Source organism: Phallusia mammillata, chromosome 7 (assembly GCF_965637545.1).
Source record: "Phallusia mammillata chromosome 7, kaPhaMamm4.hap1.1, whole genome shotgun sequence".
NCBI lineage: Eukaryota > Metazoa > Chordata > Ascidiacea > Phlebobranchia > Ascidiidae > Phallusia > Phallusia mammillata.
Genome location: NC_137258.1, coordinates 19,444,040 through 19,470,981, shown reverse-complemented (window position 1 = coordinate 19,470,981; position 26,942 = coordinate 19,444,040). Strand labels below are relative to the sequence as shown.

The following is a 26,942-nucleotide window of genomic DNA, read 5'->3' as shown; positions in this document are numbered from 1 at the left end:
GGTAATAGGAATGTTATTAAAATGTACTGCACTTTTTATTTTACACGTGTTTTGCATCAATGTATGGTGGCGCGTTAATTAATTAAACTGCCGTTTGGATGTCAGCAACCTAACTTGTGGTAATGTATGTCATCAACAATTCCAATGGGTGTTAGGTAACTAATGTCAGATTGTAACCTGCAATCAGCGCGCAGTTGCTTTGGTGTTGGCGCAAGGCACTTGCTGTGCAGTTGAAACGCTTCAGTGCAGAGCAGGAGTGAGATACTTTTTTCCTCGCCGTAAAAAAAACTTTGAGCGAGTGGGCTTTAAAACTTCGCACGCACTTTGGTACAGTAACAGTTGCCAATTCTTCTGGATAGCGAAGACTCCTTCAGGACAGAAGCTTGCTACTCCTTCAAAAACGATGTGGGGCATTGCTTTGGTATTCCTTCTGCCGATTTGCATCGCACAACCTGTACAAGGTACGTTGTATCCAAACCGTATTGCTTGTAAGGATACTTGCATGCTATAAATTATAACTTGAAATACATTGTATGTGTTTATCTTAGGTGGTAATTTCTAACGATATCTTAGAGTAAACTAATTTTTGTAGAAGCTGGGTTTGGCATGTGTTCGTTTTCTTTAGTTAAGGGGGTTCAGGGTTGTTCCAAATAAGTTAAACTACCACGCTAAGCATAAAGCACTAATGCGTAGCTTTTTGGCAAAAAAAACATTTTCGTCGCGTTGTATTAAAGTTTAGGCTGACAAGATAACTACTATCGTTAAATGTTTCTTTCTTGTTTATCACCTTTCAAAAAGCAAAAGAATTCAGCCCATTATAAACTAGAACCACAAATCGCAAATAACGATTAGGCTTCGCTAATCTTGTGTCAAAATGATAAATTACATTATCTTAAACATAAGTCAATTGTTTACTTCACAAATGCCCGTTGACAGCTGATATGCGCTTGTAAGCATGAGATCATCAGATTGACGTAAATATCGCCTGGACAACATCAAATATCGCCACGTTCAGCCCCGACAACCACAACGCGTGGAAACATCTGACAACAAAATTCCTCGCTTACACAACAGCTAGCGCTACAATTCCAAATCAAAACTGAATACCTTTGACATCTTTGTGGCCAATTACTCAAAACCACATTGAACTAAGTTGAAATTAAGATGAAAGGCTAACATGGCACTTTCCAAAACGCGGTCGGGAAATTTATTCAACTTAAGGAAGTTTTCAGCGCTTCAGAACAATAGAGCCGACACAACATCCTAAATCGTGGCGCGCCATATCTTATTGCAAATTCGTATGAAACCAAGGCTCGTAGCGCTCCTATCTTAACTCCCCTTTCAATTTAATAGCCCACGTAGAACGACTGCCTATATTTGTAAGGTTTGTGAAACTCTGGTCGGGTATAACTCCGTGAAAAAAAATTTCTGTACCTTGAACTTATATTTACCTAAAAATACCGCTGCTCAGTCTCTAAAGAGTTACTGCTCAGTACTAAAGAGTTAATAAAACCATTTACAACTGTCGAATACAGTTTGTACACAAATTGACTAAAAATATATGGTTATTCTAGTATTCATGAAAGCTGCCAAATCGCTCAATGGTAATTTTGAAATTTCAACATAAGTTGCTTTTTGGAAGTTTGGACATTTGGGAGTGAAGTTTCGGCATTTAAAAATTGCGAAAGAAAAATGTGGTGTTTCATCGTTGCGGAATGCGAGTGCAGTCGTGCGTGGCAGTTCTGTTAATCTGTTATGTCTGCAAAACATATTACTGCTTCACATGCAGACATTACAGTGTACAACAATCCTCAAGTAAAATACCTCATGAAATGAAATTATCATAAAGCTGTCATGTTGTCGTTAAAAGAAATGTGTTTTTATCAAGCGCGTTTTACCGACGCAAAATACCTTATTGCTAACAGATTTTTAAATACACATAATGTAATGGAAAACATGGGTTATTTTTAAATTTGTAAGGTTTGCCATACGAAATTGCTCGAAAACGATTTTCAAATCACCCAGTAGGACATGAAAGTTGGGCTAGGCTTTTCTGGTCGGGTTCGGGTTTAAACGTCAGATAAAACAGACTTAATTCAGGTCTCACTTTACACTTGGTCATAATACATCGAATTTTCTGGTCGCAAAGTTTGGAGCGAAATACAAAACTTTTTTTGGGTCCCCATTTCAGACCCGTTACAAATCTATGGCCCGCGAACTATTTTTCTTTAAAGTTTAAGTGTATGACGTTAAATAACCAACTCATTAAAGGTCGAATTTGCTTTGTCACTAAAGGAAAATACGTAAAGTGACGTGGCGCAAACGCTCAAATGAACGCAACTAGTTTCATATGTCGGTTTTCTGGCGAATGGCAATGAAGCCCATCCTGTTGTGGAAATGTCTGGTCAATTCTCCTCACTTTTCAACGCCAAACAACAGATGACTACCGTTTTGTGCTACTTGTTTGTGAATGATACAAAATTATTTGTTGTTAATGATATACGAATGCAATAAGACATCACATCTACGAGCTAGTGGTGTGGAACGCATTTTTTCAGGGAAATGGGATAACATTCGTTTTAAAGTGGATATAATTTATGTCCTTTTAAAAAAAAGCACTTTTGGCACCTTACATGTACAATTAATTAATTCTCTTTGGCTACCCCAAATTTTCCAAACTCATCACATCCAAACAAGGTTTTGTCCCATGATGGGTGCTCAGCAAAAATTTTTTTCATTTATCATTGAGCACGAAAAAACCCTTCTTTTGTCTACTGAAAATAAAGTCGCTGGGACCGGATTGTGGCATTTGGAGAGCTAGTGTTCGTAAGCTTTGTTCGGGGAGTTCAAGTGTTTGTTTCATAACAAATCGAGTGCGTATAATGGGCTTTGTTGAACGCTATTCTCTAAACTGCAACTCATGCTAAAGCGAGGGAAATAACGTCTGTTTAATTCAGCTGCAAGTTCAATCCAGTTTTGTTTGCATTCCAAACGACTAGTTGCTATGACGTCTTGATTTCTGTGACGTCATTATTGGAATTCGTAACTATATCCTTTGTTTATTGGTGTCTTGGTCGTTGGGTTTCGGTACTGAATAAGTAATCGTTACTTATTCTATTTCAGAAAGTAAAGCAAAATTTGATAAAAATGAAAAAAAAGATAAAAATGTACCTTCTAGATCTAAAAGACTAGACCGTAATATTTTTTGCTAAAGTTGCCGGCGATGGCGCTAGACCTATCTTTTGATAGGGTAACAGTATTGCTGAAAAGTTTAAATGAGTGTAATGTATAATTTCTTTGTTTGTATGTACCTAAATGGTAGTGACTAACAAATTTGCTTATTGCTCGAAATGCTTATACCAACTGACTGACCACGAATGAGGGTGCAGTGAGAAGTAACAACTATAAAAAAATGCAATTAACACTAGCCGCCATGCAACTTTAGAAAATATTATGCGTAATTGTAACGTCACAGAATATTTTTTAATGCTTGAGTCTTTTGTGAATAAGTTGCGCAAAAGCGCATTCAGTTTGTGAGTGCAAAATTTGGTAACAATTGGGTGAGAATGACGGACTTGCATCGTTAAGAAACGCAAGGGCACGACCGCTTAATTAACCTTTAAAGGTCAAACTGGGTTTGGTGCAAAAACATTTTCAAATAAAAATCTTTGGCAATTTGTTGAAAGCGATTTGGACCAGTCGTCTCCGTGTTGCATACAGTTTATAAATACAAAATTTGGTGATGATTGGACAAATAATAAGAAAACGATGACGTACATCGTCAATAACCGCAAGGACACGACCGTTTAATTGACCTTTAACGGTCAAACTTGGTTTTGTGCAAAAATGTTTTTAAATAAAAATTATTTGCGATTTGTTTTAAACAGATTGTTCGGGAAGAAATTGTTTTGAACGTAAGTTTTCGTATAACGTTACGTTTTGTTCTTTACGAAAATTAGGTCGTTTTTGCTGTTCCTAAAAACCTGTGTTGGAAACGACGTTCTAACGGTAATATTAGGTTTGAATAAAGTCAAGTGAAATTTTCTAAAATCGCAAAACATGTAGGTCATTTTTACGTTAATATTAACGTACAAAAATGGTCTAATTCGAGTTTTATAAAACGTTTAAAAACAACGCCGTTTTTACGTTAATGTTAACGTAAAAAATTGGTTTAATGCAAGTGTCAAAAAACGTTTAAAATCTACGTCATTTTTGCGTCAATATTAACGTGCAAAATTGGTTTAATGCAAGTGTCAAACAACGCTTTATTACAACGTCATGTTTACGTTAATATTAACGTGCAAACGTGGTCTAATTTGAGTTTTGAAAAAGGTTTTTAAATTAACGTAATTTTTACGTTAATATTGACGTGTTAAAATGGTCTAATTTGAGTTTTATAAAACGTTTAACATTTACGTCATTTTTACGTTAATATTGACGTGCAAAAATTACCTTACTAACGTTATTTTTCACGTAGTTTTCCTGAGATAACAACGTACACTGTCAACGTCAGTTTTTAAAACATTTTTACGACATTTACTTTGAAAATATAAAACCTGTAACCATTTTTCGACTTTCTAGCGACGTTGGGAATGTCGAAACCACGGTGTTTGTTTGCTGTTTTTTTTTCAGTGGGCGTACAACTCCTAAAAGCGTTATATTTATAGTGAGTACGCCGTCCTGTCTACAAACGGCCTGTTTTGTTGAAAGCGATTTTTTTACCTTAACCGTAATGATCCGACGAAAAAATAGCAAGAAAAGTGTAATTTTAAACGAGTAATCAAATTAACGCAAATAGTGATTGTGAAGTTTTAGTCGCGGTATACAGCAGTAGGGAAAATTCATACATTTTTTTTTCTTTTCGATTAAAACCTTGGTTTGGGTGGCATTACACTTTTGGCTTATTAAAACAAACTCTTCTGTATTTGTTTGTGAACCTTTTTTTGCTTTTGCAGTGAATAGTTTATGTCCATCTTTCACTGGAAATAGCATCACGACAGTCGGGTGGCCAGTTGCTGCATCCTGCGACGAGTACTTCTACAACTATGTGAACGACGACTATTTTGATCCAGGGGACGAAGTGGTTCTTGAATTTGTTGTGAGTTGCATGCGAAACCGAATAGGGAATGACATTAAGAAAGCAAGAGCTAAAAGCGCCTTAGAAATTGCTTCAGAACTTAGAAAACGACTTAGATATTAAATTAACAATTTAAACACTGACAACAACAAAATATTTTTTTGTTTCTAACTGACTAAGAGCTATGCTCATGTTGAATATAAAAACCGTTTATTCGCATTTTTTTGTTAAAATGTCGTGTGATTTAAAACGTGGGTTTGTTAGGCTATAATAAAGCGTTTGTTTTTAAGTGCGAAATCTACATGGGTGACGAAAAAGTGGGAAGTTACAATGGATTGTATGATCTCGAAGAGGACGTGTACACTTCGACACCATTTCAGTTGGATGCACTGATGGAAAACATGACACTTTTTATGAACCTGGTGAGGATCGTAAATAAAAACTGGCAATTCCCTGACCAAAACTCTCTTATTTTTATTATATAAGATGAAAATAAATTCATAACTGGGATCAGCCCTTCTAGCCTAACGCCTTGTCATATGGTGGTGAATGCTTGGTGACCGGCTGATTCGGTATGGTGCCTTCAATGGGCCTGGCGTACTGTGATTTTTATCACATATATTTATTGACCCAACTAATTTTACAGACTACAAGCTTTTGATAAATTTAACCACAAAGGTCGTGCTTCAAACTTTAGTAAGTTTCTGACTATTATCACCATTGATTGGCATGTTTTTTTTTACTATTACACGAAGTACATTAAGTGAAAAACAAGTATGAATTAAACCAACACCAGTCGCACACATTGATTCTACGGTCCGTTAACAGTGATTTTAAGACTCGCTGCTGGGCCATGGTCCATAGTCCTAGCTCTGATCTTGGGATAAACATTTGAAAAGACGACCTTTGCGTAAGGATTTTCTTAACTGGGCATTCTGCTGACAATGTGACTTTGATTTTTCAGACGTCGACGAGCTATTGTGCTGCTATTACTCACGATCTGATAGCAATTGATGAAGATTTCCGCTATCAGGATAACTGCCTTCTCTACACTGAAACTGCTCAAGCTGATAACTCATTTTCCGAAAGTACTATTGAATGCAACGATCGTCTTTTGGTAGACTGTGGATGTAAGTGTCCCTAAATCTTATAACATGAGTTTAAATTAATTTTCATTTTTGAAAGACAACATTTTCCGACTAGAGCGAATGTTTGGTAGGTATTAATTAAGGGTCTCTTTCCTTGAAGGCGACACATATTATTTTTGTTAATTTTTTAAAATTTTTCAAAGTTTGACCCCGGATAACCCAGTATTTTACCCACAAGAACCCAAAACTTGAAATTTGAAAAAGTGCTTTTACTTGCTAAATGCCATGATGTGTTGAAAGTAATAAACAAGCCATTGTGTTTCGTAAGTTTAAGCAGCAAACACAACACGACAATTATTTATAAAATGACTGGCTTGATTCGGTACAACGCCTGCAATAAGCTTGACTTACTCTGATTTACTGTACCGCGATTCAATCTTATACGATGTGCTCATCATGCAATTTTACACAGTTGGTATCAGCGACGACGAGATCCCCATTCATTTGACAAACCCGGATTCGTATGAGATCACGTGGTACAGGGACTGCGTGCCATTGGCCAGCGGCGAATACCGGGAATTGTCTGATGTTTCAAGCCGATTGTTTTCGAAAATTGAGGTTTGGAATTCTACCTGTGCATTCTTTTGCAAAAAACGTTGAATCAAAATCGTTTTTTATTTGTTGGATCATGTAACAAGATGTACACGAACACATGTTGTTGCTTATTTGTATCTGAGCAAACCATCCATTGATTAAACCATGCAAGTTTTATAAGTTTGTTTGTAAGAATCTAAAACACACATTTTTGATTTAGGAAAAATAGGAAAAAACAAACACATAGGAAAAATTGCAATATTTTAAGTTGTATTAAAACACCAAGTGTTATTGATTTTTTTTTACCTTACAGGTACTTGGCGATTTTGCAAACTTTTCCGGCACCTACACCTGCCAGCTCTCGTACAATGGGATGTCTCGGTTTATATCGCAACACAAAACTTGCGTGAGCCGTAAGTAAACATTCTTTGTAGTAACTTTTAAATATTACAACACACAGGCATATAGCAACGTGCTCTGCCAGAAAAAGTCTATTTATTTTCACTTTTTGGACAGGAAACAAATGGTCGCCGTGTTCGGATTCGGATTCGGATGCGTGTTTCTACGCAGAATCGGAGGGTTCCGGTTCCAATCCGACCTAAAGCCCACGTTAATTTTTACACTTGAAAAACGCACATTCAAATGCCTGTGACACTTGCACAAAACTATCGATAAAATTAGGTACACTTGGCAATTAGAAAAGAAAGTCACTTGATAGTAAAGAGGCTTGCTATACCAATAAAAACTATTTAGTCACTTTCTTTTGTCCCCATCTTTGTTGCAAACGGCCAAACATTAACTCTCAGGCCAACATTTTTCAACGCAGAAAAATTATATCAACATAAACTATAATTTCACTACAGCAAACCAGCGTAGGTTTTTGTTGGCTGTTTAGCGATCAAAAATACCAAAATTTTTGTTAAGGTTTGGCTCATTAAGCCGAGCGCATGAACACGCTGTACAACCTGCACTAAATATTTTGCACAAATCACAAAAAAAACTTTTCGCGTAAACGTTGTTCTGCCAATAAATGTTCTCATTTCAGTGTACTTTAGCTTGTCATATTTTTGCCCATGTGTAAGAATTTAAAGCGTGTTAAATGTGAAAGGTAATTGATGAAACGATAACCCTCATGAAAATACAGTAAACCTCGGTTAAATCCGATTCGGTTAATCCGGATCTTCGCCTAATTCGAACAAAACTCGAGGTACAAATGATTTGTAATATGGCAAGGCTTGATCTAATCGACATCGATTAATCCGGTTCTTCGTCTTATACGGAATTTTTTTTTGGTCGAAACGGGTCCGGATTTACCGAGGTTTATTGTATATGGTACTGGAGTAAACAATCATAAACCTTTATTATGCGAAAACCTATTTTAGGAGTTTCGACCACAACAGTTTAACGATATGTGTTTTTTTCTTTTTATTACCTCAGGCTTGCATTCCTTTCATCAAACTACTTACCTGTTTCGGTCGTATTGCAGGTTTAGTTGGACCACAACATGTTTCATTTGTCAATTTCAAATACCAAAAACGAAAAGCTTGATTTATGAACGTGGGTGATTTAAAGTTCGCTACCTGTAATTCGATGCGCTTATCAGGATATATCACTCTCAAATCGAAACCCGGGCGATGAATCAAGGCGCAGTAAATAGAACAGCGGTTCGTATTTCTACTTTCATAAGCCAAGAAGGATAATATCAACTAACCACAAAAATTCGACATTTTCGCTATGCTGCTGCTTGGGTGGTCATATAAGATTTGGGAAAACAACGTTTCAAAACACAAAATGTATATAAATCAACCCTTTAGCATTTCAAAAAATATATAAGTCAACCTTTTAGCATTTCAAAATGCATATTTGCTATAAGTTTAAGCATCTTTAGATTTAAAAACTGTGTTTGCCTAAATGAACTTCTCTATAACCAAACGAGTGTTTTTTCGCTTTCCTAACTTTTGTTTTTACCCTATCATTGCCACTACCGTTAGCGCTAAGCAGCCGTTTTTCAAGCATGAAAGCATTAGGCCAACTGAAGATGTTACACGGCTGTTAGCAGCAGTCTGTAACCTTCCTAACTTCAGCCAACTGTTAACAGACACAAAACAGAATACAAGTTACTAAAGGTCCGTGTTACGTGCTTGGATCAAATCTCGTCCTTGATAAATTCATGAATCGGCCGGTTGCCAGATTTGTGACGCAAGTGTAGGGGTTTTGGGGCATGGCGTATGTCCTCACTCTCTGTGGACGGCATAAAATTCTTCCTATGCGGTTTTTGTTTTGTTTACCATCATTCTTGCGCGCATTCACAGCAGATTAACGTTAAACAGGGCAACGGTTCATTTTTCATTATTCTTTTACTTTGTTTGGCAGGATTGTATCTTCCTTTATGAATTCCTTCAAAGCATTAAAACACTAAACCTGTTCGTGTCATTTTTTGTAACGCTTAAGATATATCATATAGACTACTTAGGATGAATAAAAACACGGTAAAAATATAAAGAAAAATACATGTTTTGTGATTAACATGTTTACTTATTTGCAAAATTTTGATCTTCGTTCCTAGGTTTAGATTAAACCAACATTTACCTAGGGTCCATATATGGTCCATGCTAGGTGTATTTTAATTGATATACACAACGAAGGCCATGTGGTGCCTGCGGGGTAATCGAAACATCTGTTTAGCATCTTCGCATGTTAATCCATATTCTCTTCATAGAGCCTCGACCGGTTCGCCACGATGAATTGATCGAACCACAAAGTTTGAAAAAGGAGGCAAACATCGGCGACGACGTGCTACTGCAGTGCTCTGGATCAGGCGTAATCACCGACGAAAGATACAAAGTGGATCGTCTTTTCAGATGGTACAAGTTGATGGAGAACGGAGAAAGGTATAACTTGAACCTGTTAAATGTGTATTTGACGCGATTAGATTTCATAGCTTTTAAAAAAAATCATATTTCGGTTTTCAACTTTAGTTGCGTTATATTTCAACTTTAGGTGCGTTATATCAAAACAATCATGATGGATTCGTGTTCTCAATGCAAAATGTTGAATTTTAGCTGTGTACAAAAATTCCTGAGCTTATCTTATATTGCAGTGAGGAAATTTGCAGAATGGAGCAAAAAATCGGCGGAAGCAACGTAACTTTGGGAGAAAAATATCATTGTACTGAGTAAGCCTGCTTGTAAATTAATGTTTGCATCAAATTTATTTATTAACTTAATTACAAATTACAGGTTATCGGACGCCAAACCGCCTCAGTTATTTTGTGAAAGTTCTCCGATATGCAAGGAATTCAAAAACCTGACTGAAACATTCAAGACCACTCTTCTCATAAGGTGAATAATATACACACTGACAAATATACGTTTCCCAAGTATGGCGTCAAATCTCGGCATAAGTGACACAAACCATTGTGCAAATGCGAATCTACCGTTTTCTTGACGTGTACAAGACGAAACAGGTTATAGTGACATCATCGTTACGTCACATGCAAAATATATCGTTGTCCTACGAAAAATAATTTACCTTTGCCATTTGTATAATAACGCCTAGCGGTGTTGTGATGTTGCCTATACAGGTGCTTATTATTTGGTTTCACTCCCACACAACATTTTTGTTTGCGATTCTTAGAAATCTGGACGCAACAGACCTCGGGCGTTATCATTGTTCCGTGCGGACTTTGCAGGCAAACGACACGGCAGATTTGTCTCTTCTACTCGCCCCCGAAACACCCCCAGTCGAATATCTATCAATTATTCTTGGAGTGGTTGCAGGTGACAACAGAAAATTAAATGCACAGTTGATGCTCAGGACGGATTTAATACTTTCACAGCTTAGCAAATGTATTAAATTTAAGAAAAATAAGCGCAATTTCTTTTTGCTTTCTAAAAACGAATTTTATTTAAAACGTGGCACCACCATATGAAAAGCATGCCACAGCCAATGTACACTGTTTCGACCTATAATTAAGGTCACATTAGTGCAGCTGGTGACAAGACATTGACCCCAATACACTTGTGTCCGTTAATTTGTGGTTTATGTCTAGTTGTGACATTGAGCAGATTTCGTGACGAGCTTCTAGCCCCAACAAACTGTTGTCTCGTGATGCGATTAGACTATAGCCTATATATGGTCAAGGTCTTTCCATCAGCTGCACTAATTAGTCCTTATAAACAACTAACATATCATAAAATTACCTTGTGTTTTTAGCCTTCCTTCTTTGCATAATACTTGGTTCAATGGTGGCATGGCTGTTCAAAACTGAGATTCAGTTGGTTTGGAAAAAGTGCTGTGCAGCATACGATCACGGTAAACTTGCAATTTAGTAAAATTCAGTTACTTTTTGTGGTCAATAAAAGCTAATATTACGTCATTTTAATTGTCAGTTTGACACACTAAATATGCGTATGATTGTCTATGTGAAAACTTTGTAAACTAAAATGGGTAAAACAACTACAAGTGATCCAAATTCCAAATAGTAGACAAGAATCGAAAAGTAGTTGACTGATTCTATTCTTTCAACTTCGAAACCGACTCTTTAATGCAGTTCTGTTCTACTTTTAGATCGTTCTTATGCGGCGTACCTGGCTTATTCCTTCACTAAGGGAGATGACGACGATGCAACCCTTTTGTTCCTTCGTTCTCTCCACCAATGGTTCGAGGACAACTGCTACGACGTTTACGACGAACAAAAGGAAAACACATCAGGTATGTATGACGTCATGCGTGACGTCACTGGTCGTAACGTCACAAAACAAGTTTGAGTCCTCGCAAAAAATCTCAACTGAAAAGCGAATGTTTGAAGGGAAAATGTTTGTCGAATTTAAATAGTCAATTCCTTGTCTTTGTAGATCTGCGCTTTGAAAGTGTTACAAATGTTGCGCCGACCTGCCATCGTATGGTCGTTGTTCTCACCACAACCTTCTTCCAGTCCGACGACACACTTTTCGATGTACATAGAGTAAGTTACAGCTGTGTTGAATACACTGTTTTGTATGGTTGGTAAACCACGAAAAATAGCTGTTAGGAATTGTAAGACTCTCCCGGCCTAATGGTTGGGATTCGTGTTCAGGCTTGATTTTTTGGAAAAAATTGACCAGATGAGTTCTAGCTTTGCTACATTTCATGTGTTTTAAAGAAGGCCCATCTGCAAATTGGTGTACTCGGTTTTCGGGTCCGATTCAGGTTTTACAAAATAATTGGTTTTTGTCTAAAACGTGAACCCTTTAACATCTATGTAAAATACAGTTTCGCTTATATGCATGCAATGTTTACAAAAATTATTGCTCAAGGAGTGTTTTTCATATGACCTGTTTCATAAGTCACCAGCATTTGTACAGGTACTTTTTGGATTGATTTTAACGTGAAATTACATATTTTACACAGCTAAAAGACAAATCATTTTAATCTTACTGAACAAATTTTAGTGTGATTTTACTTGAAGTCCTTTTTTTAGGGAATCATCGAATCAATCTCCGGAAGGACAAGCTTGATCTTTATCCTCTTGCCGGAAGCACGCAGGATCCTCAATGAGAAGATTAAATCTGAGAAAGGTTCCACTTATCGTTCTCTCATTGCGGCAATGAACGCTAAGGTGAATTTAAATTTGAACTTTTTACGATCAGCCATTTTTCAAACAATTGGTTAAAATAGCGAATACACCACAGCATCTCACGGCAGGTAAGGTATTATTATTAAAAATTCAATGTGACTAACTTTAACACTTAGTTTCCAATGTAAGATTTTCAAAAACTTAGTTCCTAATCCTACCCATCTTTGGCTGCTAACATCATAAATCAGCTATATGCCCCACCTACCAAAATTTAGCTAAATGTGGGTCTGTCCTGAGATAGGGTGTTAGTAGCTGCGCCATATAATTGTATATCGATTTCTGAGCATTGTTGAGTTTCCTTACATAAGTATATACAAATTAAGGTTCTTTGTCAACTGAGTTAGTTTGTTCGTCAACATTGTCTAAATTAATGGTTCTTGATCGGGGGTATCTGCTCCCCTATAGGGGATACAAGTAACCAAAGCAGTGGATGAGAAATGAAAACAAAAAAAACTCTTTTAAAACAAAAATAAAGACTGTTTTGGCCTGATGGTGAAAAGGTATAGTTTCGGTATGGTTTAAACCAACCTTTTAACTGCTAAGGGACAAAAGTTTACTGATTAACTAGCATTTAAAATGTTTGATATGTCTGTTGTAGGGCAATGATGTGATCTTCTGGAAAGGACAGAGTCGCAAATCGAGGTTCTTCAAAAAGCTGGAAGTGGCAATGCCCAAACTTCGGACACCGGCCTATGTGATTAACAACTCGTCGTGTGCTTCAGAAAACGGTAATTACTAAATCGGCCTAAAAAACAAGTCTAAAATCCTAATTCATGCTTGGCACCATACGTACCGCGATTCCGCCAGGTGCCAGGGCTAATTCGGGATTTATTTTTCACAAAAATTAAATTCATGTATGTTTGCAGCCCAAGCACAATTTGCAGCGTTAATGTTACCAATAGAGCAGTATTTAATTCAAAGCGATTTTTGCATTTTTATTGTATCTTTTGCAGAACTGAGTGACCACGTATGCCGTGATCGACTGCGCACGGTCAGTTCAACACTCTCTGATGTTCCTCCAAGCATTGTGTGATGTCACCAGTATGACGTGTATGACAATGACGTAGCTCCCTCCAAATGTATGTTTCGAAATTCGAACGGGATCACATGGGCCGGCGAGTTATTTACGCACACCGTGTCGCTGTACATTTTAATTTGTGCTTTTTCTCTCGTTAAATTCTCAAAATATGTTTTGTAAATTGTTACAATCCAGCCAACACCCCTTCATATCCACACGGTTTGTGTTCATCGCATGTTTAAGGTGTAAGACATTCCCGCGTTTAAAATATTACAGTACATTCCTCTGTTATTCCAGACACAAGGGTAATTGATTGGTTTTGAAACAAACTTTATTAACACGTGGAGCACTCCGAAAAGACTTTAAAGTTCCCACTGTTTGATGCAATCTTTATTGTTCTTTGCTTGAAGTTTTTGCTATTTCTTACTAACTCCTATTTCAGCTATTTTGTGATTGTGTTTTTTTCCTTTGCCAAGTTTACTGCCTTGCACTTACATCTGCACTCCTCCGTTTGTGGGTGTCGTTTTTGCCGGAAAAATAAACGGAATTTTGTTTAATGAAGCATTTCGCTTCTGAAAATAAATCGTAAAATTTTTTCTGTGCATAAAACCAGAAAAAATGACAAATTGTGTCAATAGAAGTATATTAACGTTTTGTTTCGAACATATAACAATTTCTGTTGTATGGATATTTTTACATGCTACAGCGTTTAAATGATTTGCGTTCAATGAAACCAAAAACAGGCGCTAGTGAAATACAATTTACAATGAAAAACTGTACAATAATAAAAAAAATGTTTAGCAACGCACATCAACGGCATAATTTCAATTTTATAGAGCTCTCCTGGCAAAATTTATATAGCTCATCTAGATCTATAAATTATAAACATTTTGCAATTTGTCATATCCGAACGAAATTATGTGACAACATTGCGACCAAAGTCTTTTAAAACTAGAAGGGTGGCTTTCTGATATACTTCCATTTTATATATTCTATACGATATTTACCAATTTACTATACACATCATTTGATCCACACATATGATTGTTTTTGTAAACAAGAACTAATGGGTCCCCACACGCGTGTTTGTGCGGATTTACGGTAAACAAATGTTGCGGTGACTTTTAGATTTTTAAAAACAAATTTTTAGAAAGCATTAACCCAACAATAAAAAAATTTTTCGTATTCTTTTTGCACTATTATTGTCATATAATTACAAAAACATTAAAAAAGAACGAAACAAATACTTTAATTTAATCTCTTGCTTTGACCCAGATATTGTCGTACCATTGACCTGCAGTAACCTCTCAGGGTGCACACGCCAAACGACTGTTTGACCTATTGACACCGTTTTCAATAGACGCCGTCCTTACTGTTCAACAAAACCGTTTAACCTAATTTATACATGCCTTGAGTGTTGATTCCTAAATTGATAGCAAAAAAACACTACATTATGATGAAAGAAAGTTCTGAACTGTGTTAGTAATACCTACTAGTTGACCTTAAGTAACCCATGGTCATGCGGCGGCCAACCTGACAACGAGCATTTAAAAAAACACATTTATCTTGCAAAAATGTCAAGTTTGATTTTTCAACTTTATTTTGATTAACAAGTTTTGCTTGACATATACGAAACCGAAGCACGCTTATTAGGTTTAAATCACGTCATAGGTGTGAAACCTTCGCCAAAACTGAAAATGTGAGTGACAACTTAATAAAACGAAATAGCATTGCTGTGCAAAACAGCTGATTTCTAATGACCGAAACGACGTCTCGTAAAACGTCTGTCCGACGTCAAGCTGAGCCCTCCTGCTATCGTAAACCAGTGAGTTACTCTCTTGGGACTTCTGCCTACAGTGTCTTTCTTGACCAAACGAGCGTTAGACACATTTACGTTTCGGGGGCCTGTGGGTAAACCGCTGGGTAATTCGGGGTCAAACTTCTGGAGGATCAAGTTTGGATTAATAACTAACATATGTCCAAATTTGAATAAATTTGAAGCACTCTTTCTTTACCAAACCAGCGTTACAAACCAGCGTTAAAAATTTTACGTTTTCGGGGCCTGTGGGTGAACCGCAGGGTCATTCAGGGTCAAACTTCAGGAGGATCAAATTTTGGTTAATAACTAACATCTGACAAAATTTAAACAAATTTGAAGCACTTTTTCTTGACCAAACGCATATAACAAACCATGTTTTAAAAAATTTGCATTTTGGGGGCCTGTGGGTGAACCACTGGGTAATTCGGGGTCAAACTTCAGGAGGATCAAATTTAGATTAATAACTAACATCTGTCCAAATTTGAATAAATTTGAAGCACTCTTTCTTGACCAAATGCGTTTAACAAACCAGCGTTAGACAGAAAAAATAAAAAAAGAAAAAAAGAAAAAAAGAAAAAAAGAAAAAAAGAAAAAAAGAAAAAAAGAAAAAAAGAAAAAAGAAAAAAAGAAAAAAGAAATACGGACAAAAACAATATGTGTCCCCTTCAGGGAAGGGGACCCATAATAAGCAGATCAATAGGGGCGTTGTAATTTATAAAGCCTTTTGTTGTATAAAATACCCGAAGTCATTTATACGTCAATTGGACACTTTTCAGAAATGCACGCAATGGAAAAATCGTTATCGTTCGAGGAAATCCTCTTTTTCTCTGACATACGTGGTTTTAGTTTCGGCATTCCATAGCAAAGTTCGAGAGCAAAGCGACGATTTCGTGTCTTTTGTGGTGACCACGAGATGACGGTATTGAGCTGTAAATTTTCGGATTTTTTAATACAGGATTTTCAATAGTGACCCTTTTGACAATAAATGCTTTTAAAATGTGCAAACCGGTAACCAACTATATTACAACAATTAAATACCCCCAACGTTTGTTGGTATTTAAGAAGAGAATTAGAACCGATAGATGGGGATTTATCCATGGATAGCTAAATTTAAAACAGATTGTCTGATGGGTTTATATCAATAAGCCGAAATAACTGCCTTAAAAGTTTGTTAACCGTCCCAGTCCAACATACTTAACTAAAGCTTTTAGTATTCACTTTATTAAAAAAATTTTTTTAGTAAAATTGATTTCGCCACTATAACGGCATCCTTATTTCCATAGAAGTCAGATTGATCGTAAAATCTTTTCGTTTTTTCATGCACTTACTGTGATGTATGTATTTACCGCTAGATGTCGTCCCTGAGTTATGACGTCACGTTTCGTATATAACCGTGTACCGCGTCTTAAACGTGGCAGTCAATACAGGTAACCGCTTAAAGGTGTGTGCGTTCATGACACTTACCTCTAATGCTCTCAGTATCATCCGACAAGTATCATCTGACTCCGCTTGTTGTTTGATGTATTCCTTTATGCCGGGAACCAGTACAAAAATCACCTTGGAGCCTGATTCTATCATGCCTTTGAAGCCCTAAACATAAGAAAACTTAATGCGCGGTACTTACAAGCATCATCAAACTGCTGGAAGTTGATTGAAATGAAAACCAATTAACAAGGCAAAAATGTTAAAGACAAAAAGCATACATTTCTACTGTGGTGCATAATGTGCTTTGTTTTCTGATATTTTTTTTGCACTTTTATCATTTTTGTGTGTTAACGAATGCCTTGTAAAGCAGTTAAGCGTTATAGATACTTGTTGAAGTTGAAATATATTCCAATGATCCTTGACGTATTCCGCGGTCAGTAGGACCACCACTCGGTGACACTGTTCCATCATAGAAATCATCCTCTCAGCTCGGTCTAATCTCAAAAAAGTTAAAGAACGTATTGCTTGATATTGGCTATTCAAGATGTACTAGGTTGGTAAACTTCCCTTCGAAACAAGGATAAAATTTCATAGTTGTACTGAAATTACCAAATGCCTTACAAACGTGTTACTTTACCTTGCAGCAAAATCAATTGTATTTTAGCTGGTTCAGCATCTTGATATCACACAGTAGAAACATTTTTAAAAACACAACAAACAGTGATGTTAAAAAATATCAAACTGATATACTATGCAGCACCACTCTCAAACATTACGTGAACATATGGGCTCAACAGTTTTGATCAATTTTTTTTGCGTATTTTATCAATTTTAATGTTGTATGTCGGAGATTGTCAACATTTTTCTTTTGTTTGCAACGAAGCATATTTCAAAGTTTTCTTTAACACACTAATTCAACGTATATTACTTTTATTTTCCATTTATACATGCCAAATTTGAACCCATTTAAGAACATTTATTTGTTCTTATTTCTGAAAAACAGCTATCCATGGGAAAGTCAAACCGATGAAAATATTTGATAATAGTTTTTATTGCCACTTACATTCGACGGCACCATTTTTGTGTTCATCGTAAATTGTGAAGTGAAGCGATTCCAGCTGGTCACACACCGCTGCACGAAGATCACGTGATTGCTGCTGTGCAAAAGCATCCAGTGACGTCGAAAAGTAATAGGAGATGAATGCTCCATACTGTTTATCATCTGAAACAAAACTCTGTGTTATTGCTAGAACTTGGACAAGTCAAAACAAAATTTAGTATGAAATAGCCAAGTTATAGAAACTTTCAATACTGGGATCAGCCCTGAAGCGTTCACGCCGACCAGCGATCACGGCACATTCAAACATAAATCATCGTTCACCAGGCCTATTAAAGGGATCATATCGAATCAAGTCGAATAGGCTCTTGTCGTGGGTTGGAGTCCCACCGCTGGCTAAATTTTTCTAGCCGATGCTTATGGAAATGCTTGGAAAACATGCTTGACAACGCCTTCAATAAGTACTGTGATTTATCTCAAATAGTTTCATTATTATTTTAGTTTTTTCTACAATTGTAGGGTACTTAACGGTATTTAATTGGCCGAAGTTGGCTTGAAAACAAACATTTTGAAAATAACAGAGCAATATCACTAAATTAGACAGGAGCGCTTCAATCCGATTTATTGTGTGTATAATTTGTTATTTATTTAAATGAACGTATAAGCATAAACGATAAAGCGGTTTACCGTCGTGGTATTTTCCGAACCAAATCATGCAATAGACTGCCACGTAAAATCGAAAAACTAGGAGGAGGAGGAGAATGAGCAGAAAGAGGAGTCCCACTCCCACTCCAAGAGCGATTGTCAAGATTTGAAATTGAACTTCAGGGGTCTCGTCCATCTCAATAGTGACATTGTAATAAGCAGCATTCTTTGGATTTGTACGAAAGCGAACCCGGTACACTCCTAGGTCTTCTTTCTGGATGTCGCTGAGACAAAAATATAATATTTTTAAAAAATGAGTAAAATATATTAGTGTAGATAAATTTCAGATTGCAAAAACATTAAATCAGTGGTTGTAATACAAAATAATTAAAAAGAGTCGCAGACGATCAGCATCAATGAAATCTGATATTTAAACCGAAATATAAATTTTAAACAAAAAAAAAAAACAAACAACAAGTTTCGCCTATTTAGAAGGCATCGTCAGTTTCCTTCTTATTCAAATAGAATAATGTAATTTATGATATAATTTGTAAAATATTAAAATAGGTTGAATGATTTAGTGTTTTGACTCTAATATTTGCTGCAGTCATGAATTCAAGACGATGAATCGCAACACATGTAATTTCATCAATAACGAAACATGTACTACCATAAACTTTATAAGTTATGTGTACAATGCAACATACAGTTTTACTATACGGTGCTAGTACTACAGATTGATAGATAACTTTATCACACAATATGGTTTACCTATTGCTTTCGGTAACAACTAATTACCATCAAATGTTAAGAACTTGTATAGCTTTCTGTTTGGGCTTTGACTCTGGTCCGGCTAGTTCGGGCCAAATTCGGGCTTTCGTTAAATGAAACCGACTAACTTTGTTCATTTGTGTTCATTTTCATGTTTGTAATTGAATTTTCTGGCTTAATTGTGATTCTATTAAAACAATGATTTACGTCGGGTTTGGGGTTTGTTACTCTGGTTAGTGACACATATGATACAAAACCTTCTTTCTGTCTTTTGTTATAGGCCAAAGTAACTACATTTTTGACACACACTTGATTTTGTCTGGTTTCCGGTTTTTACACAGCACACTAACGTAAATCTTTGAAAAGGTGTCTGTTTTTGACGAATCTTATCGAAACTAAAAAATTCCGATTAGTATCAGTGTTAACTTACACGAGGTATAATCGTAGTTCAAATATCATAGGTGTCCGCTGACTGTTGTTAGTCGGAGAGGTGTAGCACGTCTTATCCATTTCTGTAGCACTTCTGTAAAATATTGCAAAAAAATGGTAAAACTAAGTCTTCTTTTTTATATCTTGTACTTTTTGTAGGCGTTCAATTAACCAAGTTAATCAAACTTTCAGGCGTAAACTGGTTTTTAAAGACGAATCGGGTTCGAGGCGGCTTTTAGCTCGAATTTTAGGCCCGACTGAAAGACCAACTTTTTTAAACCTAAAGTATTTAGTTCAAGCTGCCTCATGGTTGTTATACGCGTTAAGAATTATCACTAGGAAACATCTGAGTCACATTTGCGCATACAACATGCACTTTGACATCTATAACTTTTAAAATTCCACAGCTTAGTGTTTTATGCATTTATCTATTTGTGTTAAATGTCAGAAAAGTCCACATTACATTGAAATTTCTTATTTCCGACTCCATTACTTCTTACCGACAACATCTGTGCTTGGACGATCGTGGTTTACTCGGCCCCTTAATGTTACCCATTGCATCCGTGACACACACAAAATTGATTCTTGGTCTATTTTTTTCGTTGTCCTGCGAAAAAGCAGTTATAACTTTGGTCCTCACTTAGGTCCGGGTGCTTAAAGAAATGTTTTTCTATTCTTATCTCTTATGCTGCACGAATTGTTATTCTATAAAATTCCCACCTAGATTATCATTAAAATGTTTGAGTTATTTCACATATGGATCCGCAGCCTCTATAAATGGATGAAAAAAATTGTTTAAAAATTGGATTGGATTCCATGAAAAAAATCTGCAATAACAGATAGAATATTGACGGATCAGTGCTTATTGGTTGCGATCTAAAAGTGTGCCATAAGACTGAAGTATTGGTTGAAATGATCTCTTCTTTAACGGTTACTCAGTCAACATTATTTCTTTAAAAAACGCTGAAATTCAAATGTAAAATCATCTAATGGAGATTTGTCAAATTGAACCTAACCGGCCCTTATAGATAGCATCAATTCCTATATTTACACGGTTATAAACTACCTTATCTTTGACTTGAAGTTTCTCCCAGCGGGATGAGATTTCTTGATTACTGGCACCAAAACCAAGGTCAACAGTGCAATTAATCGTAACCTTTTCACCGAGTTTTTTGATCCTATAAGTCTGCTGTGGACATTTAATAGCCGGTTTCGGTGCTGTTAACTTTTCTGAAATACAATTTGGATATATTTTTCGGCTGCAAATACATTGAAAAACGAATGCTTTTAGTTAGGGCAGCCGTTGCCAACTTGCGGCAATTGTGCGACTACAAACAATTAAATAAAACATTTAAACAAACGATTGATTGTTTCATATTTAAAGTACTAAAAATTTCGATTTTATGTTCAAAGTTCCCCATATGTGACAGGAGGCTTCGACCGTATACAATGTCACTAATATTCTTTAAACAAATGACTCTTCTATAGCTATAAAGTTCGCTAACCATTGAGAAATTTAGTTACAGTTTATAAATTTTATTTTGACAAAGGTCGTTAAGAACCTCCTTCATATGTGATCGCATATATGGTCAAAATTGTAACACGGTTTAGCCTATATAAGTCGTTTACAAAATACATTTTGAGTTTGCTGCGTTTATTTTGCTCTGTAAAAGAGATACATATACTTTTTATTAAAGATAAAAATTATTAAAAATATAAAAAATGCCCAAAACGTCTAACTATCCCCATTTGTCCCAATGAACAAGTTCTTACCTCTAACACAGACGCTATAGTGAATTATGTACAACCGCATTCCTTTGTACGTCACCGCACAGGAGTAGAGTCCTGGATGTTTGAATGTGACGGAATCAATAGAGGCGCGATTAAATACCATCTAAAATAAGCAAAAGGGTTTTACCATATTCTTCCAAAATTAGAATTCGGCTGATCAGTTCCAGTCAAAACTAACAAGATGTTTTACTTATGCATTAGATTTCATTATGCTGTGACGATGTGAAACGATAAGCTGCAGACAGTGCACACTGTTTCCACCTATAAGGTCTCACTGTCTGCAGCTTATCATTTATTGGCTCGATGCTTTTACATTGATATGAAACGAGTTTAGTTCTATTTCCTGGCATTGGGCCTGTTTGGTGTTGGCTAGCGGTTTTAAAGTATTCGGAAATGGTAAAATAAACAAACATTCAATACTTAAACCATCTCTGCAGCGTCAATTCACACAAGACTCACCGCGCAGTCGTACATGAATCTTAAGTTAGGTTTCAGCCGAATATGAACGATGAAATGAAATATAATTTGAGAAAAAAACTTTTTTTTTTCACGGGGTTTGCACCTAGGAACCTCCCGGGGACGAATCCCGAACAGGGTTTTTTATGTCTGTATATGGGTCAGGCGCGCCGGACCATTAGGCCAAGTTCCTGTCCCAATTTGAGAAAAAAATGCACCTCATTATCTTTTGCATTTCTGACAGCGACATCTGGTGGTAGCGGCCCACAGTTGTAAAACCAATCCACTGAAACTTTGTCCAACATGCCCGGTTGCAGCTTGTATTCAAATTCATTCGTAGCTGCATTAAAGTAAAACCTTTGCTTTAAAAGCATACAAGTCCAACTACATTATTTTACTTTTTTCGTCAAATAATGTAATTAAAAGTTATCGAACCTCACAACTAAAAAGTAGATAAAAATACAAACGTACGCTTGCAGTCTAAGTTGACAGGTTCCCCTGCGTATTTGGAAACTTTAACTGTGCCGCCTTTTGCACTTTCTGTGCAACTTGCAGTGGGCATTGGCTTCACTTTGAAAGTTACGACTATGGAAGTGCAGTAAGAACCGTCGTCGCTCTAAAAATAAAAACAGTTTACAAACAACAACAAAATATCCAAAAGTCCCATGGTGGACGAAACATTTGTCCAAACACAATAAATCAGTGAGGTTTTTAGTTGAACCTATTTGCCTCATTAACCTTTTTTAATTGTGCGTAATTACCTATGCACAAGATTAAACGACAACATGGAATGTTGCTTGCTCTAATAATTAAAGCATGCTTGTTTCGCCGTGGCGTAGCATATGGAAACGCTGTGCTTTATGCTTGGGTAAACGCTTTTTACTTTTAATGTCGTTTTGATATCATGGGATTCAGTGCAAAACCACCATTAGAAAGGATATTTTAAGTTCAGTCTGTTTCGATAAAAACTATTTGCTCTTTTGCGGCGTATTGCCTTATTTCAGAACCTTTGGTTGGGAAACAATGCTAACAAATGGGAAAACTAAACTAGCATTGCTTTAAAAAATCAATTTAATTTATACAATGTAGCTAAGGTGTCAAGCAATACCTGCGTGTGGGCGGTATAACTCGTTGATGAATTAGCGTGGAGATCGGAAGTTTTGTAAAATGGTTTCTCAAGACTGGAATTGAACCTGTGGCTTCCGACCACAGAACCGTTGCTTGAAAAAGAAATTTCACAAGTCACCTGAAAAACACATAGAGCTGAATTTGATAAACAGTACATACTTAATTATACAACATATTGGTTTAGATTTGAGGGAGAAAGTTCCTATTGGGAAAAATAACGTACAAATGAGCAGTGATGTGAAAAAGGTAGAGAAATCGTCAGAGACTTGTATAGATGATTGATATAAATATTCTTCAGACATGTTACGACTAAATCCGCTAAAAATATTTGTTACAACTTAAATAATGGGACAGAGTACAAAGTATTACATACAGTTTTGTTTAGACTAGATAAAATAAAGTCTGTTAACAAATTAAGAACTTTGTGCAGGTCTTGGAAAAGCTACACAACTTAAATTTTGCCTTTCGTACTGATGTTTTATGAAAACTGCTTGGTGCTATAATTTTTCCGCTAGACGTATATCAAGGAACTTTTACCAAGTAAAGTCAAATGTGTATTCAACTCATAAACTACATAGTTTTGTATAGCTTTACCCATTTTCCACCGTAGTCTTCATAGTAATATGTGGCGTCATATTCGTCATAGTATTCCTTTTCGACAGGACATTCAATGATTTGCGGCCAACCTTCGTAAACCACTAGGGTTTGGTTCTCACTGCTGCAGTTTGTATTCTGGTTCCATTCTGCAAAGATAACACAACGTAGGTTAGATCAATGGTTCTTAATCTTCTATAGTTTATGGTCTCCTTCAATTACCCCTTTGAAACCCGTAGACCCAAACACACCAGCAAAAAGTACAAACGGTAAATATACTCGGCCACATTTGTATACCAATTTTACGTTATTAAAATCCTATCTTTCCGCCAAGTTTTTGTTTTTGTAAAAAAAAGCGTTTGGCCCCATTTTAAGTAGGTAATTTTACGTAACTTAAGCCTACACTTACACTATTAAGATGTTAATTTCAAAACTTTATGTTAAAAAATCAAAACATTATTTCAAGTAGGTTGTTACAATGTTTTAAAATGAACATTTTAATAAACTAATCACAACTTTAATGAATGACAAAGTAGGCCACCAATAAAGTCACCATCTAATCTGAGGGTAGAAATACTTTCGTAGCTTTCCGATTACTCAACTAAAATTACGCGGGTTTTGCCTACAGGCCACCACCGAGTAAACAACATGAAACGTTCAAACAAGCGATGTGTCAGGGAAGTGCTGTGTTAAACTCTGGTCCGTCCTGATTTCCTAACAGTACACCTCAAGTATAGCTGCGAGTTAAAGAGTATTAGGAAACAAGGGAAAAATCAAAAAAGTCTATGAAAAGGTCAGGGTATTTTTATTGCGCTAAACAGCCATATCTGCTTTTTGTGAAATGTCGCTGTATTTATTTTATTACTGTTCGGTCTTTTTGCTGATGAGGGCAAAAACAATGCGTTTACTAGCATTCGCCAGGTTGTTGGTACAGTTGCATTTTGCCAAATTGTATAAAATAAAACAGTGCGACAATAGATAACAAAGATATAATTCAGCTATCACTTACCAGTGTCATTCAAAATCTTGCCTTTAACTGGAGAAGCAAAAGTCAGCAATAAAATAGTGAAAATGATTAACAGTTCCATAGATTGGAGCGAAACGGGCAACAGCAGGGCCTTTAAACTAATAAATTAGTGAAGCTGTAAATCAAACAGAAAGAATGAGCATTACAATTTTGCAGATGAATGTAGGATGCATTCCTATATTTTCAAATTAAACGTGTTCAACAGAAGCACTTCGCATAAAATAAAATAATAAAATATCAATGAAATATTAACACACAGAAGCTCGGTTAAAACCTCTCTCCAACCAAATCGAACCCTACCCATTTTCGTAACACCGGTGTTTAGATTTTAGGGCCCCTTTGTCCACCAATGCTTCCTCCCAGTCGTGTTATACCCACAGTGGGCCAAGCTCCACTCTCTGGTATAAGCTTCCGTCACATAACGCTTCATAATACGGTATAGCAGCAGTGCGTTTAGTCATGGCCCGCCAATTGTGCTATCCACTATTTCGCGCCCCCATAACGTTTCAAACTTATGCAGCTATTTCCGACTTGATGATTGTTCAGTGCAATTGTGTCGCGGTGTGTTCTTTCACCAAGCGAAATAGACTAAACCAAACCCAATACAAACCTGTATTTAACATCGAACGCATGGGTTCAATGATATCCACTTCTTCTGCTTGTGGGCTCTTGCATGCGGCTTAAATGCTTTAACGCCTTTTTCCGTTTGTGTCGTCCTGCCAACCGCAGAAGACCTACAGTAAAACCGTATCTGCGCCCAAGACAAAGCAATCTTAAGATGCTGGTTTCCCACGACATTTAAGCATACCCATATGATTTGCATGAAAGCTTATAGGAATAATTCCTGAATGATTGAGAGGTGACCTATAGCCCGGTAAAAAAAACATATAAAGCCTTATACGCGGTGTGTGTTGTCATGCTAAAAGGCCATGGCGTCTATGCACAATGCATTTATGTCTCAACATTGCAAACATAATAGTAGGGGCGAATTAATATGCTCGTATAACTTTCTCGAAAAACACAAGAATAGAAAACATATACGTTATAAATATCATGCGGTTGCTTGTTGGTCGGCTGTTGGTTTCGTGAAATTCATACCAATTGCAAAATATATTTTCAAATAGGTTTGAATAAAACTGTATATCCGGCTTCTCGCTTTGCAGACCATATCTTTAAGCGGGGCCACTACTCAGCCAAAAATCATGAAACTTTAATGCGACTTAAGAGCAGCAAAATGTCACAGAAATGTAGGCATGTCCAACACCTGATCAGAGTTAAAACTTCCAATCGATTCGATTGCGGTTTCCCATAACAAAACACACCTGTAATTTAGCTTGTGCTAAACCAAAGTGTTGCACATCCATCATTTAACTATAGCAAAAGAGCACTTACATTGATTTCCCCCTGATGAAGAATTGCCGCAATATATTCGCTGATGCTGTGGTAATTAGATCACGGATTTATCCCGAGTAGGAATTCCTTGCTAGATCTATTAGCATTTCGATCACATTCCTACACTTCCTATGCCAAAAGGCAAGGAGCAATGTAACGATTGCATTTAATTGAAAATCGGCACTTCGAAAATTCCGAAATAAGACACGCAAGTAAAATTAGCATGGCATCTCAACATGGCATCTCAACATGGCATCTCAACATGGCATCTCAACATGGCATCATTATCAAAGGGTGAAATGTTAAGAAAGAGCATAGCTGTCATTAGACCTTCCTGGTATCTATTTTATGTCCATCAACGTTGTCCTTTCAACTTACCCCGTTGTCTCACTCAGACTTCCTTTTCACACGTTGAAGGTTGCTGTGGTCATGTTTCTTTTCGATCAGCCGTCTCCGAATAAGGGAAGTACGTGTTATAAATCAACACAAAATTCCCGACTGCGTATATTCCATCTTTCCAACGAGGACAAATTTTGCGTAACACAGTATATAATTAAAATGTTATGAGACCTTAATTGTAAGCAATGTTGTGAAGTTCGGGTAAACTTTTAAAGAACGGATTCGCCGTCAAATTCATTGCATGAAAAGCTGTAAAATTAAGATTGTATTTTCTTTGATCTAACATTTGGTGAAGTTTGTGCAAAAAGAGTTTTCGTTCCATGTTTTTTTGTTTAAATTTTGTTTTGGTGAAAATTTTTTGACTTTAACCGTTGTTTAAAATCATGTGATGAAATATATTTAAAATAACGACGTTGTCTTAGCCGGTTTCATTTGTGCAAAATTTATGGAATGGTATTTCCGTTGGCAATATTACATCCAAATGTGGCAAGTATGAAGCACGAAATTGGACAGTTACGCATTATTTGACCATATTTTGACCACTAACCGTAATTTTGAAATGTTATTTACCTGAATAAGCGTTTGGGCAAGTGCCACCTATGTACGAGTTTAGAT

At 36.4% G+C, this 26,942-nt stretch overlaps 1 protein-coding gene across 1 annotated transcript; it reads left to right on the top strand.

Annotated features, from left to right (window-relative positions):
• Positions 1-121: 121 nt before the first annotated feature.
• On the top strand, positions 122-13,927 carry LOC145238522 (uncharacterized). Its single transcript, XM_080101716.1, has 16 exons — positions 122-461; positions 4,956-5,098; positions 5,368-5,499; positions 6,042-6,207; positions 6,638-6,783; positions 7,073-7,172; positions 9,479-9,650; positions 9,860-9,934; positions 9,999-10,100; positions 10,396-10,538; positions 10,975-11,073; positions 11,329-11,472; positions 11,616-11,725; positions 12,221-12,358; positions 12,975-13,104; positions 13,330-13,927. Exons 1-16 carry the CDS (start codon positions 404-406, stop codon positions 13,407-13,409), a joined length of 1,938 nt encoding a protein of 645 aa, XP_079957842.1. The 5' UTR covers positions 122-403; the 3' UTR covers positions 13,410-13,927.
• The last annotated feature ends 13,015 nt before the right edge of the window (positions 13,928-26,942 follow it).

Excerpts from the sequence above, each read along its gene's own strand:
- LOC145238522 (XM_080101716.1), top strand. The coding sequence starts at position 404 with ATGTGGGGCATTGCTTTGGTATTCCTTCTGCCGATTTGCATCGCACAA. Across the intron at positions 5,099-5,367 it reads AAGTGGTTCTTGAATTTGTT|TGCGAAATCTACATGGGTGA; the intron begins GTGAGTTGCATG and ends TTTGTTTTTAAG. Across the intron at positions 10,539-10,974 it reads TATTCTTGGAGTGGTTGCAG|CCTTCCTTCTTTGCATAATA; the intron begins GTGACAACAGAA and ends TTGTGTTTTTAG.